The sequence below is a fragment of the Eleginops maclovinus genome, chromosome 10 (assembly GCF_036324505.1).
Source record: "Eleginops maclovinus isolate JMC-PN-2008 ecotype Puerto Natales chromosome 10, JC_Emac_rtc_rv5, whole genome shotgun sequence".
NCBI lineage: Eukaryota > Metazoa > Chordata > Actinopteri > Perciformes > Eleginopidae > Eleginops > Eleginops maclovinus.
The window spans coordinates 15390734-15411419 of NC_086358.1; the positions used below are offsets into that span (position 1 = coordinate 15390734).

Here is a 20686-nt window from a genome sequence, read left to right on the forward strand (position 1 = left end):
AGCTCCAAATGACAGTTATAATAATATGAATAAGTCTTCTAATGGCCTCCAAAGACAACAAAATAGAGCATTATGCATTATAATTATCTTGAAAATGCCAGAATGTAAATAGACTGCTAATTTTACCAAACTAAATGCCACTAAAGTAAAAATGCGGGATGATAAATTCTATGTATTATTGTTTTTAATAAATATCTTGACCGTATTATTTTTATTTTCCGGTCTAAATGCTGTTTTAGCCAATGTGTTTTGTCAGTTGTGCACACATTAAGCTTATTTTTCTATTTTGAAAAGGAAATTCTGATACTCTAATAACTCGCTGGGATTCCTTTTCTAAACATACATACGGTCAAAAGGCGTTTTGGCTTATTACCATACATTTCTCCGGCCTGTCGTCAACAGGAATCCTGCAGACAGGCTCTGACTCAAAGGCAGTGCAGTGAATTCAGTGATCCATCATGTGCTCTTTTTACAGATTGACAGCCTGTGTGGCCCACTTTGCCCATAGAAGAACAAAAGACACATTTAAGAACCATACAGCCTTTTTTTGCTGGCGTCTTTCTATCGACACCAAGAGACCATAATTTAATATCTTCCACAAACCTATCTTGTCCACACTCATCCGTAAGTACCCTGTAATTAAATAAGAGTTAATGTTATGTTATAGACCTCAAGTGCTAACTATCTTTAACAAAAAACAGTAAAAGTTGCCATTTATTCCAACACTTTGGCTGCTTTACAGTCGTCTTTTTGTATATTGAGGAGTATTAATTTAGGAGACTCTGGTGTAATCTCAACAAATTGCAAATATTTATGTAGCTGAAATAACAGCCAACATCTACAGGGCTGGAAAAAAAGATTTACAAAAAGCCCATGCGTAAACTTAATACAACATTTAATTTAAAATCTGCACATAATGTGTCACAAATAAATAAGACTAATATTTAGAATAATTAGTCCAATAAATACACAAATTAAGAACAACAAATACATGCATCAAAACAGATCAGTGAATAACTTTATAAATTAAAGGGAAAACGTTTTTGTGGAGAAGTGAGGACATGTTTCTGCTACAGATGAGTCAATTTTGGAGCTTGCATGATTCTGTCCTGAGTGCAGCTCTGTTGAAAATATGACCCGTTAATTTCCTCATCTGGTTCTGTTGTGAGTGAGTCGGTGTGCGTGTCGTACTGCATGTTAAACTGCGGGCCGTGCGTAAAGCCTGCAGCGGGATATTTGGAGTATTCTCCCGGGTATGCCGGCTGGGACTGCTGTTGCAGGGACTTGAGCGGAGGGGAGGCCGGCTGATAATCCCCGCCCAGATGGACATAACCCAGGCTCGACAGAGTGGGGCTGCCCGGGGCGGAGGGGGAGGACGGGGGTGAGGAGGGAGAGGTGAGGCCGTGCACCCTTTCATCCTTTTTCTGCTTCATCCTCCGGTTCTGGAACCAAATCTTGATCTGCCTCTCGTGCAGGTTGAGCAGGCTGGCCATCTCCACGCGCCGCGGTTTGCACAGGTAGCGGCTGAAGTGGAACTCCTTCTCGAGCTCCACCAGTTGCGCACTCGTGTACGCGGTGCGCGTTCTCTTGGAGGCTGGGGGCGCGCCTGGACACTTCTCTTCGAGGCTGGTGCACTCTGTGGAGACAGTTAAACAGAAAAAGAAAAGTTGAACTGGTTGTAATGACGAAGAGGTTTGTTTTTCTGGTTGTTTTATTAATGATTTCCGGATCATTCTCAGTTTTTTACTATGCCTGCAGTCCTCAGTTTGCTCCTTATTTACTGTCAGTTGTCTGTTGTGTTACTCGACTCTGTTGTTCAAAAAGCATGCATGATTCGTCAATAAAACCTGTCTAAATAAGGTTAAATAAATAACAATAAGCCATAAAACATTCAAATCCACAATCACACGGTGAGAAAGAGAGGTAGAAGATAGCCAAAAACGAAAAGATATCAGGTAGGCCACACAAGGTTGTTTACAAGGGACAGAGGTTGTGGTGTTGCTACATGAAGTTTTGCTGTGTGGAGATTAGTCCACTAATCGATTACTCGTTCATAATATTTTATTTCAAAAGGTCCGAAAATGCTGTTGTCACCTTCCCAGATTCCCCACTTTTCTCTGTTTTATATCACATTAAAGTGAATATTTTTGTTCAAACCGACAACATAAGACAAATACATCATCTTGGGCTTGAAACCTGAAACTGGGATAGACATTAATCACCTTTTTCTGCCATTTTACAGACCACACGATTAATCCTTCATCTGGACATTAATTTCCATGTAAATCGATGATAAAAATAATTGTTACTTGCAGCCATAAGATGACACTGGGATGTATAGGGAGAGGAGGAATCTCACATATTTCACAAATGGTGATGTTTTTTCAAAAGTGTTAAGGGGTGGATATTGGACAGATTTTTCATTGTTATAGTAATCTAAATTTAGACTTGCAGATTGCAAAGGACTCTGTAACAAACTTGCTTTAGAAGGACTGATTATCATTCGGCCTTATATAAAGTAAATTATATTTTAGGGAATGTAGGTTGCATATTATTGTTTTTTCTTTAACCTCAATTTTTAATTATTTTTCCTGTGCCCTTTCATTTTTCATTATTTCATACATTTCAGGTGTTTATGTTTTGCGTTGAAAACTTAATACATGGGCTAAATTAATAAGTCGTTGTGATTCTGATTAATATAATGTAAGCTAATGTGTTTGTCCTTCTGCTACATGTCTGACTGTAGCTTCATTAATAGGCACCTGACCTTTTGAGCCTGAAGAGAAGAAAATATACATTAATTTCCTCCATTAAATGTATGAGAGCTCGTTAAAGGGACACAAATGAAAAGGCCTCATTTGAAAACAACTGCTGTCTCTTCGTCACGTCATACAGACCTGCGATTCTCCTGTCATGTTTCTGATTGGAGGGTCTGGACTCTTTCATCCAGGGGAAAATCTTTTTGCTCACAGGAAACTTTAGTTTGGAACTCCTGCGCTCAAACGTCTCCAGTTGCGCAAGTTGTTGATGTTGTGCAGCCGTGCAGCCAAACCCGCTAACAGCCTCTAGAGACTCGCTGAAGAAGAGGTCGCGGTGCTGCTGGATGTTTTGACTCGCACTGCCTTTCTGCATTTTTCCATTAAATGTGCACCGGGGTTCCCCTTTGACCTTCTGACGCAGCGCTGGCAGCCAAATGTCACATGGCAGGTTTCCAGAGAGCCCTGCAGCTTCTGGCCTGAGAGGATCCAGAAAAAAAGACCGAGAGAAAATCAGGGAGGAGACCACATGATCCATCTTATCAACTCAATAGTATGCTGACATGAATAGCAAGCCTTTCCTAGCCTGAGAAGCAAAGGAGAATAAGAGTTTGGTGGACATACACCCTGAGGAAAAAACGCCAATAAGAGGAAAATATTGTAAATGTTGTAAAGAAATTAAACATTGTCCCTATTCTCCCCCTAATAATAATTTAGATTTCACTGGCATACAAACAGGCTTCTTGCGTTTTTTTTATTGTTGTATTACATCTAAAATAAGCAAAAAAATAATATTTCAGTTTATTAAAACGAGATTTCTTTTTTGTATTTTTGTTTATCTTTTAAAATAGTTACATATTAACAATAGGACACCAAAAACAAACAGCACACATGAATGCTAATTTGATCTAAGGATAAAATACAGACATAAATAGAAATTATATTTTAATATTAAAAAGAACATTCGTTTTATGTGTTTTTAAATAGCCGTTGTTTTTTGTTTGTTTTAACTCAAATTAGATTAGACCTATGAGAATAAATACACAACAACCTTCATCATATTAATGCAAGATCCTGTCAGTAAGCATTTTTTAAAGGGAAACGTTTTTAAAGATCATATCACAATCTACTAAAAATCTCATCCATCTCCATCAAACACAACATAATACAGACGTCCATTGTGCACCGTGTTCAGCCGTTTTTCTGCGCCAAAACGCGAATTAAAGGAACAAAAAACATCTGATTTAAATCTTAATTAAACACAGTTCAACACAGCAGAATTATTAATAAGCAGGGGTTTCGATGGCTGCGATAGAGGCAGTGAGAGAGAATAAAGTCTGGAGGCATGCAGCTTTATGAACTCTGGGTGAACTGCGGCTTGGAGTCAGGCTCGTAAATCACAAAGACACATAACCCAGTCCGCGGCACAACACCCAGGCTGCCTTACCTCCACAACCTACATTCATTCTGCACTGAAACAATGCTCCCGCAAACAAACACACATCGGCTTCCTCTCCTTCTCACCTTTCTTTCGTTTTCCTTGGATACCCTCCCCAGATAAGAATAATCCTGCAGAGAAAGCCGCGGCTCTCCTCGCATTAGATGATGATGATGTGGCTTTGCATGGGGTGAAGCAGAGTGGACAGTGTTTCTGCAGCTCACACCGCCCTGCATAGCACACAATGTCAGCCTGTGTGTGTGGGATTTTGTGTGTGTGTGTGTGTGTGTGTGTGTGTGTGTGTGTGTGTGTGTGTGTGTGTGTGTGTGTGTGTGTGTGTGTGTGTGTGTGTGTGTGTGTGTGAGAGAGGGAGAAAAACCTTTCTGCTGATGCAAGCTCATATATGGAAATAGCATGGCTGTAATAAAGAGACGCTTTACTATATGGTGAAATGACAATTATAGCATGCATTAAGGTAGCTCGGAGTGGCCAAAAAGGCTGAGTATGTTGGTCTTTAAAGCTATTTTTAAGTAGATTTAGGTAAGGGAAATCGTCTGTTAAAAAAAAGATGCCTCCCACTATCTTTAAAAAACTGCTATATTAACTTGTATTTTCCCAGTTATGAGAACACACAAACATCTCTATTTTCGTCCTGGGAACTCGTCCAGCGCTGTTATAATAAATTCAAACATCCCCTTTAGGAGCGATGCCAGCAGATGCAATAAATTACCCCGGCAAAGAAAAGCGATCAGTATTTAGTCTGGATTTTTTTTTATTTTTTTTACTACACATACAAAGTGCATTACGTCTCCTTTGTGTAATGAGAATTTTTTTGTTTGTTTTCTAATTTAAATGAGTGAGTCATTTTGAAGCAGTGAGGGGAAGACAGACAGTGGTCAGCAGCAGCGTCCATTATAAAGCTGATTCTGTAATGAGGCCTTGGTTTGTTTTACACGGTGACCATCAGACTGCTACACAGCATCGATCTGTCGGCGCTTTGATGTCTCATCTTCATGTTTTGCTCGATCGCTTGGATTGGCTCTGAAAGGTAATATTTAACTGTGTGGCGTTAATTAATGCTAATGAACGCCTTTGATCTGTGAGCCGTGCACACAGAAACATTTGAATATAGAGTGACCAGATCTGTTTCAAAGTTTTATACAAGCTCCATGCTGCAGCTGCACAATGAGATTCTAACTTTAAAAACAAATGAATTAAATGTATCTCAAAACATGTATGCGTGCTTTCAATGCCACTTTATTAGGTACACATGGCCAGTGGTGTATAGTAAGTATTTATGTACACTTGAGGTACTTTTACTTTCCTCTTACTTTATTCTTATACTCCATTACAATTCAGAGGCAAATATTATAATCTCTTGGACGGATTACCCTTAACATTTAAAATAAACATGTAATATATGATATTATGCAGTCCTCTATACTAATGACGTATACACAGTATTTCAAATTGGCTCTAAATAGATAAACTACAACATTAACATGATGTTAACATTGATGTAATCATAACCATAATTCAAACATATAATATATGTGTCTGAATAGGGCCATTCTGCACACTGATTTTTTAAACTTTTAGTACTTAAGCTACGTTTGACTTAAGTCATATTTTTAATCAGGTCTGTTGTTGTCGAGTATTTGTGCTCTGTGGCCTTCAACTTCTTACATGGCTAGTACTAATCCAATGCAAAACCCTACAATATGCTAGTATTATCAGTTAAAGGTCAACTTACTGAACATTCCCTTCATCTAGAGCTTTCAGTCACATACCTATTGTAGGTTTTAATTGGAGTAAACAGCATTGACAACTGAGCTTGCTCATGATGAAGGCCATGAGATGTGACAGAAAGCTCTGGAAATGTACATTTAATAATCACCTTTATGGAGGGTGTAGTGCTGATAAGTTATGTCCTAACAAATGAATGCATCTCAATGAAAACGCAGTGAAGCTGTACCTAATAAACTGACATCTTCGTGTATATGCATTGGTAGACTGTTTCAAAAACTAAACTGCAGTCTGCGTCTTTGACTTACTTGTAATTTACTTGAGTATTTCCATCTTATTTATGCTTCTAGTCCGTTACAGTTCAGCTTTAATTGTCATTTTCGGTTACAACATGTGATCAGTTTTCAGAATTAAAAAACATATAATGGCCTATATGATATTATGCAGTACTACATCTAACCAGTAGTATCTCAAATTTGCTCCACAATGATTAACTATGACATTAAAATGTATTTGGTGGTGTGATTTGTTGTTGGTAACAGAATATAATATAATTCTGCATAACAAATACTTTTACTTCGCTCAAGTACTGTACACAATGTTAAGCTACTTGTACTTCTATGCGAGTATTTAGTAGTTGTTATATAGATTTCTACTTAACTGCATTTTAGAGGGACATATTGTACTTTCTATTCCAATATATTTACTTGCTATCTTATAACAGCACAAAATCAAGCTTCACCGTTGCCAGATGCAACATTAAATCAATGAATGCAGCAAGAATAACAAGTTTATAATATAACTTATACAACATATACAACACTAAATGGTCCAAGAATGTACTTTCACTAGTACTACTCTTGGTCTATTTGTATGCTTGTATTTTTGTACTTTTACTTGAGTAAAAAAAAGACTCTTAGCTATAAAAGTAGCCTATTTCTACACAGAAGAATAACTTATTTTGCGGAAGTAACCCCCCTGAATATGACTTCCACACTTACATGTGCCATAAATCTCTCTGATAGCCTAAAAGAGCCATGTGAATACAAAGAAAATCAGCATTAAGTGTGGTGTCTTAAAAATGTCTAAATGGTCCAGTGATGTATGGGGCACGAGAGGAGAAGATGCAGACTGATATGACGAGTCAGTGTACAGTATAAATATAAATTCATGTTGGATCCCTGCGGCCTGCAGGGGCTGACAGTTATTATTCAGATATGACAACATCCCTGAGCTGCACTTTACATCCCATCTTCATCACCCCGGCGAGCTCCACACTCTTCAGCCTGCCTGTCTAATCTGTGATGGACACTTACACCCCCACCCTCTTGCTAACCCCACACCCCCACCACTACCACCACCTCCATCCTCACCCAGCCTTTCAGTGTGCAGGCCTGCTGACAAGGCTTTTGTCAATTAGCTGCAGGAACCACGTGTCCATAAGGAGGGGATTTATGCCTCTGAATTAATTAATGGACAGTTGAATCAACAGTACAGGCCAAGTCCCACAACTCATCAACAAAGCAAATAAATGCATGAATGATTATATTTTAAAAAGTCACTCTGAATTTTTTTAAAGTGCAAAACAAGTTACAATTTAATGTTATTTTTTAGTCATAAATAAACTACATTTTAACATCATATAAACAGGAGCTTTAAGGTCAGGCCTGTAGAACACTACTTTATTTAGGTTTTATAAATAGGTTTAGTAAAAACCATTAATAGCTGCTTTATAACAAATTATTTATTGGTAGATATAATTGTTTATTAAAGAATGTGTCAACAACTGTAAGTGTATAAACATAATGAATGAAAATATATGAAAGCTCAGTTGTAATACTAGCCTAAGTTATAATATTATATAAATACTGTCCATTATAAACAGTCAAATGTGTCAATATCTCTTCATAACCTCTTTGTGAAGTGTTATAAAGCATTAATTAACTGTTGGTTTATACATGCTTACAGTAAAGTGTGACTCAAATATGCTAAAGTTATTATTCCCTCTCCCCAACACACACACACACACACACACACACACACACACACACACACACACACACACACACACACACACACACACACACACACACACACACACACACACACACACACACACACACACACACACACACACACACACACACACACACACACCAAGCCAATTCAATATATATAATTTAATGAACTTACTTTTCTCTTTGGATCTCATCCTCTCAGATTCTCCGTCCTGTGTGTTTGGTTGGGGCTGTTTGTTGGTGTCCTCCTCACATTTCCCTGGAAAGCTCAAACTCCTCCTCGACCATACAGGCGGTGGAGGCAGTGAAAAGAAGATAAATGATGTGCCGAACAATGGCCCGCATTGAAGGGCCCGTCCTGCAGCTCTCACAGATGTCATATTCTCCAGCAATGTGCAGCTAGAAGAGAAAGAGAGAGAAATACTCAAAACATTGCATGGACTGTGGTGAAGGGCCTGCAGCAGTGTGCATTTAAACACCCTGCAGAACTCCTAGCTCAAAAACAACATGTACAAAACAACACTTATTTCCCACCACAGAAAACTGATATTGACCAACATTAAATATAGTATTTCCTTTGTCTTTTAAAAGATGGTTATGTATAGCTGGAGGTGAAGTGTCATCACCTACATACTCCCCAAGAAGCGAATTTGTGGCTGCTGCTATTTTTACACAAATTCGGATCTACAGGGTATATATAGGTGACAGGTGATCAGCACAGGAGGGGTTGCAGCCTTGTAAAACATTTAATCATTCATATCACAGCTTTTAAATGTCATCTTATTTCTAAACTCTAATGAGACAGCCCTTATTAAGGGTTTATAACCTTCTATTTACAGCTTTATTAACGGTTAGTTCCACATTTAAGAGGTTATAAGAAGAGTAGAAACATTTTGTCTTTCCAGTTTCAGGAAAAAGCACTGGTGGTTATCCTTTTCAATGTTGGTTCATAGGCGTATGACTGCTGAATTAGCTATAAACCTGTCATTATGGATGTTAATAAATTCATTAATAAGTTGCTTTGATAAATCAAGCCTGCACTTATAAATGTTAATAAGTCATCAATAAAGGGGTTTATTAAATTAAGTCTGCATTTAATAATGTCAATAAGCTGTTAGTAAAGATGTTAAATAATTGATTTCTTCATTAAAATAAATGTGAAAAAGTCTTTAATTAAAAGGTAAAATCCACCAAAAATGAAGTTTTCCACCTAAAAAGTGACGTCAGCTAATTTTTAGAATACTGGGTCATGATTTGTTACCCATTAAATACGTTTTTGTTGACAGTTTCTTTGTGATAGTTAATTATAAACATGTTGAGATTGCATATCTCAGTATGTAAGCCCATTTTTAGCACTTAGAAATGATGTCACTTTTTTCTGTCACTGTCTAAGGTTTAAAGTAAAAATGTGCTTTCTGGTTTTTAATTTGTTGTCTCCCTTTAGGCTCACAGTGCAGGAGGAGGAAATACCCAAATCATTTACTTTATCAACTGTACCAGAAATGTCAAAATACAGTATTACAGTATTGCATTCCAAATTTTAAGAAATGTTTTCAAACTAAATAAGTTCTCCAGTATTCCACAAAAAAAATGTACCTGGGATATATAAAGACATAAAAAAGAGTAGTTTCTTTGCATCAATGTTATTATAGCATGTTAGGAGCTGCTCAATGGAGCTATACCTTTTATCCAGTGGTTCTCAGCTGAGGGGTCGAGCCCTTCCAAAGGGTCACCAGATAAATCTGATGGGTCATGAGAAGCTGAACTGATGAGGAAGAAGAAAAAACAAGTCCTGTTACACAAATGTTTATTTATATTTTGAACATTTATATGACATTTTACTTTACCTGACCTTGTTGTTCCTCAAACAGTTAGAGGGGACTGCTAACACCAAAAACATGTTCAACTGGTCTTAAACCAAAAAAGATAGGAAGCACTGGTGTATTCTTTAAAATTGCACTTTGAATGGATCCTCTTCTTATTAAGTAAATTCTACATCAGACAAGAAATAAGACGGGAAATTCTCAAGAAAAAATAAGTGATACACAGCTACTTTCCAGAATAATAAAGTGAGGGAAAAACAGGTTACCTAAAGAAAGTACACTTAATGCACTTAATTTAATAATAAGCGCAACAAAATAAAATAACTAAATATATTTATATTTGGTAAGTAGCCTAATCTATGACATAAGACTGATACAAAATAGTGTTTTCTTAATTGACATCTTTCTGTGCTCTGAAACTCGATTCTAAAAAAGAAAAACAACAGCGCTGGTATGATTGTTCATATGTTTAAGTGTTAGATCTGATTATGAGGCTGAACAACCTAAACAAAGAGACAAGAAAAAATAGGTTCCATTCTCAGCTCAAAGAGTCCAGGATTAAAGGGTTTGAACAAAGAGCTGATAACTACTGAACAGGCTCACAGTGACACTGGTGTTTCTATGTTGTGTGTCTGTAACCTACAGGGCTCTAATGATAGGAGTCTGAGCAGAGAAACCCATCCATCATCGGCCTGCTCGGTCTGAGGCGCCATCTGCTGGCACAACACCTGCACTACATCTGCACACACCTCACTGCACTGCCAGATGTTGGGAATCTATGAGACGAGAAACTGGCTTCACAAAATAAACAATCAAGGTGACATTTGTCTCCTCTAGCGAATTCCATTATTATGATTTAATTAATGCATTTATTTCAACGTGAGAAGTAGCCCATTTAAAATGGTTATTGGCATTAAGTTATTTTCATTGTAATTGTAAAAATAACAAATTTTTCTCAATTATATTTAATTTCAGAACTGATTTTGGAATGTAGCTACTGTCAACATTAATTGAGTTGAAACAGAAGCTGCATTACTAAACGTGACAAAATATGTTATGTCATAGACAGAACCCATAACCGATTAAAAATAGTGTTGTGGTGCTTTATGTATCGTAAATAATAAGGAATTTAATATATATAATAAATACTTGGCTGGAATACAGTATATGCACCACTTTTTATACATGTGTTCAAACTATAAAGAAAGTCAGAGCAGACAAAAAAGAAATTGTGTTAATTTTACGGATTGAGTTTGCAGTGATTTTCATCCAAAACCAGTCTCTACACTTTTCAATCTAAAAAAATAAAAAGATAAAGTGCATTATCTTTTTTGCAAAACATAGGCTTTTCCCATCTCGATGGTGACAGTGCAAAGTGTGGCAGCAGAGCTTCCTGCTCCTGACGCATCTGCGGCTGCAGTCCGTCTACTGACCCAGCGATGATCCCCGCCGCAATGAATTATGCATGAGATCCGGCTACAGATTACCCCTATCAATATGCAATACTCATTACGCTGGTTAAATTGCCACTTAATAGTTATGAATATGTGGAAAATGTCTGGGACCCATATAGCCCACCACTGGTTTTTCCCTTTTTATTTTTTTTTTACATTAAATGAGTTTGCACAAGTTTCATACAACCTTTCGTTTCCTGGAGATAATATCATTAGTTTTTATTACTCAAATGCATATAAGCCCACACATGGCCTGGAGATTTCTTTATGTTAAATGAGTGAAGCTTGTGTCCAGCTCTGGGGTGTCCGAGACTTCACCTTTGGCCGCTCGGTGACTCGACACCGGGATAAATCACTGCTGAGACTCGCTCAAGTTCGCTCGGTGCACAGTTTCAGCCTTAAATACAAATAATGACGTTCTTTTTCCCCTGCAGAACATTTTGAGTTTGTAATTTAATGGTGTGTTCCTTTATAACAAGACCCTTTAATGTTGGATATTGCTGAGCATCGAAGAGGCCTTTTAAGGTTATTTTCCAAGCGTTTTCCTTTCTTCTTCTTTTTGAAAATATTAAAAATATCAAATATTTGAGTCCTTCTTCTGGTAGAAGTGTGAAAGAAATCTCGCCTTTGTTTCCTCAAATTTTAGGTTTTTTTATTATTTTGAATTAGGAGACATTAAACACATTTTTAAATAAAATTCTAGCGGCCACAATATTTTTATAGTATTATTTCCCAAGTTTTTCCAGAAGCCTCAACTACCTAAACACAACTGGACACTTCCTCCCCTGTCCAGCCTTTCCAGTCCCATCCATGCAGTTAAGCCGTCACTTTCATTCAAGGTTGTGAATTATATAGTACATTGTCTACTCCCCAAAACCATAAAACCAACTTTATGGACCTCACGTGACTTTTCACAGTCTGTAAGTAATATAGGTCTATACAATCTTTGGTAAGGGGGATTTTTACCAACTTCAGCCTGGCCTATATACCTGTAAGCCAAAGCTTTTGGAGATTTAAACCACCAGCATATTCCCCACATGGCACACACGCATCTCGCTGCAGAAGAGTCAGAGGAGGTAAGTTTGAAGAAGTTAGATATTTATGTATATTGTGTCACTTTGTATGTGATACAAAGAGACACAAATCTGGTGTAAAATGTGTATTGTTCGTGTGACACTTTTATAATTCTCACAGGTTAATCATTAAGTTAAATTCGAGTCACAAAAAGTTGTTACGCAGCTGCTTTAAAAAAACTAAAAATAACGTGACTTTCATTTGTTTTTTATTCTAATTGATAATAAGGTTTAGACAAGCAATTTGAATTGAGAAACTTTTATTTCCAAGCGCTATGAGTTCACTTACAAATACAAAAAGCTTATTGGCGAAAAAAGCTTACATCACTTGCCTATCCACAGAATAACCCTTTGCACTAAAAATTGATCACATTGACAGGTTGAATACATTTGCATTGCTCATAATTATCCTAAACAATAATAATAACAACAATAAGAGTCGCACAAAATATTCCTAAAGCTACACAATTGGCTTGAATGGATGTGGCCACAAGATCAAAAATAGCAGTAAAACGTACACTAAAGCGCTTTGAATGGCCCCGGAATACAATAGGTTTACATTCAATGAAGAGCAGCATATGGTTTGGAAACTTTTTTTTTTTAACTGTACAATGAATTTACTCCTGTTAGACCGTCAAGAAGTCACAATAAAGAGCTCAAGTTGAAACACCTTCAAGAAAGAGTGAGGAGGAGGGAGGGAATGATAGATAGAAAGAGAGACAGAGAGACAATTAATACCCCCAATAATATTTACATCTTATTTTCCACATCTAAGCTATATCATAGTACAACAACATAACTAAAAATTGCATTTTTTAAAGACCACAGGATACTTATTTTTCTATCACAATAGCATGCTGAAAGGTGCTGCGCTTCCAAATAGCTTTACAGTACTCATGGATTCTTTTTTTTATCCTTTCTTTTTTCTGAATTATTATTATTATTATTTTTTGTTTTACCTGCCCCCAAAAAGTTATTCAGTTGTGGAAGGCGCTGCCTCCTGTCACCAGACTCATACTTTTCAGTTTATTGTCCTTCTTCCACTTCATCCTGCGGTTCTGAAACCAGATTTTGATCTGTCTTTCGGAAAGACACAGGGCGTGGGCTATCTCTATCCTCCGCCGCCTGGTTAGGTACCTATTGAAGTGAAACTCTTTCTCCAGCTCTAGCGTCTGGTACCGGGTGTACGCGGTTCGGGCCCTTTTCCCATCTGGTCCAGTCATATCTACAATTTTTACAGAAAAGCCACACAGTTAGCAACTGCACTGCAACAACAACAGAGGGGCTTTAAATGTGGCTTCACCATGAGGATGCACAGAGGGGTCACAACATGGGATGATGCAGAGGAAGCATGCAACCAACACGACACATTACACTCACTTAACTGTGCATTTCGTATGTCAAAAGATCCAGCCTGCACACATTTGGACATCCTCTCTCATACCTGCACCCCCATGTTACAAATACTGCCCTTTTTCTCAATCATCCACACTAACCTGCTCACTCGTGCAACACTTGACAGATTTACGATCAGCGTGACATCCTTCCAAACTAAATATTATTTAGAGGATGTAAAAATTACCATGGCTTATGTGCAGTTTCCTCATCCAGGGGAATATTTGTGGCGATTGGCAATCATTTGACGTGGGAGTGGAAGAGGTGGCGTTGGGGTCCTGGTGCTGCTGCTGCGCCCGAGGAGCCGAGCTGGAGCCGCCGCTGCTGTGCGCGCCCTCCTCGGTCTCAGAGGCGACTGTGGCGTCCTCTATCTCCGTGAAATGAGCGTTGTTGTTTTTGTTGAGGTTGTTGCCGCTGGAGGTCGAGCTCCGGTCAGATGGAGGAGAGGGGCTTTTTAGTTCCAGCTGCTCCCGGCTGGCTGTGGCGCACGACGGCGGCACCGGATCTGGAGACGAAAGCGAGCAGTTGGGAGTCTGTCTGTAACGGGCGTCCGGCGCGAATCCCCGGGCATCCTCTCTCACGGCCCCGAAGTGGCCACCGTTGTTGGTGCGATTCACGGTTAGGTCCATGCCATTGTAGTTGTAGCCGAAAGACCCGGAGTGCATGGTGCCAGGGTCTCTGAAGGAGCCGTTCACAGCGCCGTTAGTCCCATAATTTAGTAACTGATAGTCGGAGCCATTTGGATAGCGCCCTGAGAACGAGTTTACAAAGTAAGAGCTCATTTGCTTGGATTTTTAAAGCCTCGATTTGTAGATCTTTGTCGCTATAATCCTGTGTGCTTGCACGATTTATGGATGCAATCATGAATTATAAGCAATGAAGCCCTACTGTACTTTGCCAGGTATGCGGCCAAATATGGGAGAGCGTTCGGGAATCACGTGCCTTTGTTGACCAGTCGTAAATCCTCACTGATGACTTCAAGAGGTAATTCATGCTCCATGGTTACAAATGATGACGAAATAATGGTCGTTAGGCTCCAGTCAATGGTGCCTCCCCGCTGCGCCCCGAGAGCCGCGCAGGCAGAGAGCGCCATCTTGCGGACAGAGAAGGTATCACTCCTCCGGCACTCGCTGTCAGGCCCTAAACTCATCCATCATTTATGTAACGCGCTCATAATATAGGCCACAAAAGGCTCAGGTAACACATAACAGAGACTTATCAGCCACACGGCCGTGGAGAGTGTCAAACTGGAAATTATCTTAATCTTTACGAAGGTTTTATGTGTACATATGGGCTTATTTTATAGGTTATTGTGACTACAGGAGCAGTTAAGTGCCCTATAATAACAATACCAGGCCTTCTGGTTATCATATTAAATAGAAGTATCGTTTTCCTTGTGCATAAATGACGCCACGAGATTTTCCAATATACATCAAAAAGCCTTTATTTCTATGTACAATTTCCTAAACAAAATATTGCACACAATATCCAGATGGGCATTGAACACAAGGTGAACGACAATAAATAACATGTAACATTTTTTGTATCTGTACAAATGTTAAGTGTTGATGGCACAGCTGTAAACAACAAGACTATAATTATTATTATTATTATTATAAGTATTATTATTATAGGACAACTAACACCACAAGATGTACAATGAACGACCAAAGCTTCTGTTGAAGTTATAAAAATAACAATAAAACTCAGTAGGCCTACGATAATGAGGTAACAACATTGTCAAAAACTAAAACACTAAAAAAGTATTTACATTTTGGCGGATTTTGCATAGTCCCCTAAATAAACACACTAGCACAAGGACAAACAGAGGAGGACCTGATGGTAACCGAATGCAGACATTATCACCGTGCAGAAACTGAAATACAGTCTATCACCCAACACGACTCTAAGAAGGGATTTGCATCACTTTATCTACAAAGAAATACATTTTTATTTTTAGGAGGGTGTCCTTTTAGCTCTTCTTCTCTGCCTGCTCCTCCTCCTCGGGTGTCTTTGAGGGGTTCAGAAGTTTGTTCTCCTTTTTCCACTTCATCCTGCGGTTCTGAAACCAGATTTTGATCTGTCTCTCCGTCAGACACAGGGCGTGAGAGATCTCTATCCGGCGCCTCCTGGTCAGGTAGCGGTTAAAGTGGAACTCCTTTTCCAGCTCCAGAGTCTGGTAGCGGGTGTAGGTCTGTCGGCCCCTGCGGCCACTGTTGCCAAATGGACCTGGAAGAAAAAAAGAATAGAATACAATCATGAATTAATTATTAAACCTGTACTTTAAGTGAATGTCGAAAGTGTAGGAGAGACGTCTACCTGAGAATGCTGAAATCTGTAGTGGTGTGTCTGAAAAAATACAATAAAGTGGTATTTCAGATATTTGGTGTTTTTCAACTGTCAAAACAGGCTTATAACATTGACATATAATGGTTTGTTGTGAAATTAGTGGGAATATATATATATATATTTAAATTGTACGTTATTGTGGGATCTATTTTAATGTTCTCATACAAACAGCCCATTATATTTTTTCAAGATCACATGATGTTACGCAGATAGAACTCAAAGGATTATATTCCTTTTCAAAAATATAATATAACTACATTTTTACATAATACGGCGTAATAATACACATGAAACGCGTTATAGAGACTTTAAAATGACATTTAGACATGTTTTACTTTACTAAAAAAAAACACATCCTAAATGATGTCATCACTATAGGCTATTCTGGGTTGTAGCCTTTAGTGTGTGAACTGCATGGTGCGTAAAAGTGCCCTCATGTGTATTTCTTCCCTTATTGCAGCAGTGTATTGTTCTATACCATTACAGTAAGGATGTACAGTCAGGAGGAAACTGCGCAGTGATGAACAACACGCATAAAACGTCCCGTTTCATATTTTAGATATACTCTTAATTTTTGTGTTGGACATTTAATCGCTGCTGGAAGTGTTTCTGCGATATTTAGTATCCCTCTAAAAATGAAAAAAAGCCCATTCCGAAGATGCCATGTGACACTTAGAGCTTTAAGTTGGAGCTCGGATGGAGTAGGCCAAGTCTGTGTGGACGTGCGTGTGGGTGCGCGTGCCGTAGTGTATGTATTTGATGATGATGTAGCAGCCAAAGCCCTGAAGGCGCACAAAGATCCGTGCGCAATCACAATAATCTCACTTTGGGCTCGGTAATGGCGTAATTATTTGATGTTTCTAAATTGATAAAATATTAGCGTGAGCTCGGAGCTCCCACACAGCCGGCAGGTGACTGTGTGCGGCTCGGGATGCTCGCTCCATCACGCGGAGAGCTTTTACCTCCAGGCTGCGTGTCAACAACAGAGTTTGTACTCACCGGCGGAGCAGGCGTTCATCCTCTGCATCCACGGGTAGATGAGGGTGGAGGATTTGTCGTCGATGCTGCTGCCGCTCATGCTGACAGTCTGCTCCGCGCACTCCGCTTTGCGCTGCTCCTGCGTGACAAACAGTGGCTGGTCGTCGCGGCTCGAGAAAGCGCACGAGCCCTCTGAGTCCTTGTAGAAAGTCCCGACCGGGTTGTAGTCGCAGGGCGCTCCGCCGCCGGCCCTACCGTAGATGGCGGCGGCCGCAGCGCCCGTCTGCTGGTAGTAGGACGCCGGGTAAACCTTCTCCTGCATGTTGGCTGCTCCATATGTGGCAGCGTTGGAGTAGTGTCTTAACTGATCAGTGTATCCCGAGGAATATAACGGTATCTGACCCAGGAGAGAGTCCTGTCCTCCCGGCAGAGACACGGGAAAAGTTGAGTTAACAAAATAGGAACTCATTGGGTGGACAACGGGGTGTATATACTCCGGAGGAATATGATTTGTTGTCTTTTATAGTCCAAGTGGTTTTGCCATTACTTTATCCGAGATTTGGTTTTTGCTGAAAGGGGGGGTTGTGAGGTGCCACTGAATACAGAGGGGAAGTGTACCATCTGATCAACCGCTGGCCAATCACCGCCGTCTGTGTTTGCACTATTGCACCCATGGGGGGCTCTTGTTGCGCGCAGGGGTCCCCGGTGAATCGAAATGAAGCGCTCGAGCCTATCGGTCTTTACGCAGGCTCACGCACACAGAGAAGCTGCGACTCATAGAAATACACTTTAAAAAAACATGCTAAATGTTGAACAATTAGTGGAATAACTTTTCGTTTTATGTAAATAAAGCCCAATAAAGCAGATGGAATGCCCTCTATTATAAACAAGCATGCGTGCAAAAACTCCCCCTTTTCTCCCTTACATGCACACAAACACAATGCAAATAAAATGTAGCCTACTTTGCGCAATATTTCCATTTGCCCACAAATAACAGGCTTTCTCCTCCTCTTCCTCTTACATTCACTTCCATCTTTTAAAATGATTTAATAACTAATAAAGAAATCAAACACTGTATCCTTAACGCAGCTGCCAAATGTTACAATAATCCGTGTGAATTAATTAATCCAAATGGATGCAACAACAAAAATAGAGCGTCAACAATGTGTTTTTTTTCACTCTTTAAAAAAAGGTGTGAGCTCTTCCTGATTTCTGATTCAACACCAGCTGTGACTGAAGTCCACGCAGACATGCAGAGGACACAAGACGAGGACACGCGCTTGCACACTGATCATCATCACCTTCATCATCGTCATCATCATCATCATCATCATCTTCACCCACGGTGATCAAGTGGGAACTAGTTCCTCATTTATGTCTTAAACCGTGTGAGTATAAATGTGAGAATTCAGCCTGGATGATGATTCAGTTCCCAATTATTAAATGTGTTTACACATAGTTAAGAAAATCAATTAGTTACTGTAAGTGTAGCTGTTATTATTAATGTCATTTTTATTACGTTATTAACTTTACTTTTAGTAGCTGTTTACAATGGTATGTTCATTATGTATCAGTTAATTCAAATTAGTTGCTTAGTATTATCAATAACCTTCATTTTTAGTGGTTTATTCTACAGTTGAAGTCTTTTTATGGGCTTCTTAATAATAAGAGTGTACAGCCCTTTCTTTCAAACACATTTGTAATTTTGTTAAAATTGATGTAACTTACATCAATGATTTTTTCCTAATTCAGGAAAGAGAATTTCCTGCTTTTTACATAACTTTAGCCTTTGATAAAACACACCCTATTAAATAATACATAATTTAAAATAACGACAAAAGCACTTTGTTGCTGGAATAATGTGAATCTTTATTGTTTTTGCATTATTTTGAATGCATTAGGCAGAAAATAAATATTTGATGCATATTAGCTTATTAACAATCCTGTTTTTCATCTGCTTTAGATGCAGAGCGATGCTGATGATTATATTTTCTTTATTTTGATAATATCCATTGATAAAGGGTTTGGATTCTAATTTTTGAATTCAATACTATTGTTATTTGGCTTCAGTATAGGTAAACGCCTCTCCACAGGCCGCAGCTCTGCAGCCTGACAGCTGCTGCAATTGGGAAAAATAAACAAACAAACACACCCACTAATTATGCAAAGTGCAGCGAGAAAGACAACACAGTCATATATTTCTACAGGATCACAAGACGTTATATAAGCTCTTATTAAACTGCAGGATCAAACACGACAACACCGAGAAGGGCTGCAGAAGCGCCGGAAATCAGATAACATGTTTTAAATGGTCATTATTGACTTTAAAGTTCCTGCAAAATGACAAATTGGCCACAAAAGAGCAAATATAAGTCCAAAATGGTACAGTATTTAGATGAAAAGAGGCGAAACAGCTCGATTCGGCAGCGACATATCTACATATGCACTTCAGTCACGCTTTTCAAAATAAAGCAATAAAATAAGGCGATATAAAATGACATAAAAGAGAAGTAAGTCTAACGTGAGTAAAACGTGAATAGATATAGCAGATTTTTAAGAAAAGCGAGAATCGGCGGTATCATAGGGCCTGTATAACCATCATCACCATCATTATCACCACCATCATCATCAAAGTCAAGCCTGTCCGTTTTACAGAAGCCCCTCCTGATTATATAACATTTTAAATCTTCAAAAGGGCCTCAAATTAGCAACATTTAGGGTTATTTTTCACACATTTTAGCGCACAAATATCGCTCTGTTGCTCCAGCATGTAACGGGTTAAACAGCAGATCAGCAACTGGTTGTGAATACCACACAGCGTACGAAAGCACAGAAGAAGATTCTTTTGAATAATTGCCATTTCTTAAAGACTGGTCTTCCCATTTGTAGTAATATAAACATCAGGCCTACAGTGACAGTCCAGCCACAACAGTGCAGCAGCGGCTCACTTGTGCTGGAGATAATCGCTGGCATATTAGAAACATGGTGCCCTTACCTTTGTTGATAATCCATCATTTCCAGTGTGGCTGCCACTCCGCGCAAAACTCCTCTCTCCTCCTCTCAAGTCTTTTTCCCCGAGAATCCCCTACTTTGTTCAAGTGATTAAATGGAAATAATCCCACCATCCAGGGCTGTGATCATCCCTCATTTTTCCCGAACATATAGCTACACAAGTACAGCCACATTAACATGGCGCACATCACTCCTTCCGTCCATTTTTGGTAAAAATACGCACGTCTCACAACAAAACTGCGTACGCGTGTTGCATAAACAAAGAGCCAAGAAAAAGGTTGTGTTACTAGTGTTAAGTGAATGAGCGGTGGAAAACAGCAGCTGCAATATAACCTCTTGGGAAATAAGTTCCCATTCCTGCTGTCCACATGACCGCCAGCGACCAATCCGCGAGCCAGGCGCCTCGTAAACTTCCAAGGCAAAGTTGTAAATTTTCATAAACAGAGGCCGTTTTTGTGCTTTAGACATGCTTTCTCATCTCCATCTTTATTCTCTCCAAGGCCGGAGATGTTAGGATTGGATGCAGGATAACGAGGGAAAGTTTAAATATGTGTAAATCTGAGGGTTAAAGAGGGTTTGAGATTTGTTCTGGTGTGTTCCAGCTTCTGGTTTCGAACTAAAAAGGTCTGTACAGCTATGAATTC

General features: G+C 39.0%; 2 protein-coding genes across 8 annotated transcripts; both read right to left on the reverse strand.

The window, feature by feature from the left end:
* Nucleotides 1–140: 140 nt before the first annotated feature.
* On the reverse strand, nt 141–20320 carry hoxb6b (homeobox B6b). 6 transcript variants are annotated; one of them, XM_063893800.1, is made up of 4 exons: nt 20026–20320; nt 9641–9723; nt 8134–8357; nt 141–1636 (listed from the first exon to the last, which is right to left on the reverse strand). In XM_063893800.1, the coding sequence occupies exons 3-4, from the start codon at nt 8336–8338 to the stop codon at nt 1071–1073; spliced, it is 771 nt and encodes a 256-aa protein (XP_063749870.1). In that variant the 5' UTR covers nt 8339–8357; nt 9641–9723; nt 20026–20320; the 3' UTR covers nt 141–1070. The 6 variants fall into 6 exon arrangements, with proteins under 6 accessions (XP_063749870.1, XP_063749867.1, XP_063749868.1 ...); XM_063893803.1 differs by lacking the exons at nt 141–1636; nt 8134–8357; nt 9641–9723 and adding exons at nt 15132–15932; nt 16023–16052; nt 17052–17445; XM_063893798.1 differs by lacking the exons at nt 8134–8357; nt 9641–9723; nt 20026–20320 and adding exons at nt 2898–3235; nt 4281–4424 and having other exon boundaries at nt 219–1636.
* Nucleotides 12634–14570, reverse strand: hoxb5b (homeobox B5b). Of its 2 annotated transcripts, XM_063893807.1 has the most exons (3): nt 13891–14570; nt 13268–13533; nt 12634–12978 (listed from the first exon to the last, which is right to left on the reverse strand). In XM_063893807.1, the coding sequence occupies exons 1-2, from the start codon at nt 14483–14485 to the stop codon at nt 13286–13288; spliced, it is 843 nt and encodes a 280-aa protein (XP_063749877.1). In that variant the 5' UTR covers nt 14486–14570; the 3' UTR covers nt 12634–12978; nt 13268–13285. The 2 variants fall into 2 exon arrangements, with proteins under 2 accessions (XP_063749877.1, XP_063749876.1); XM_063893806.1 differs by having other exon boundaries at nt 12634–13533.
* Nucleotides 20321–20686: the final 366 nt, after the last annotated feature.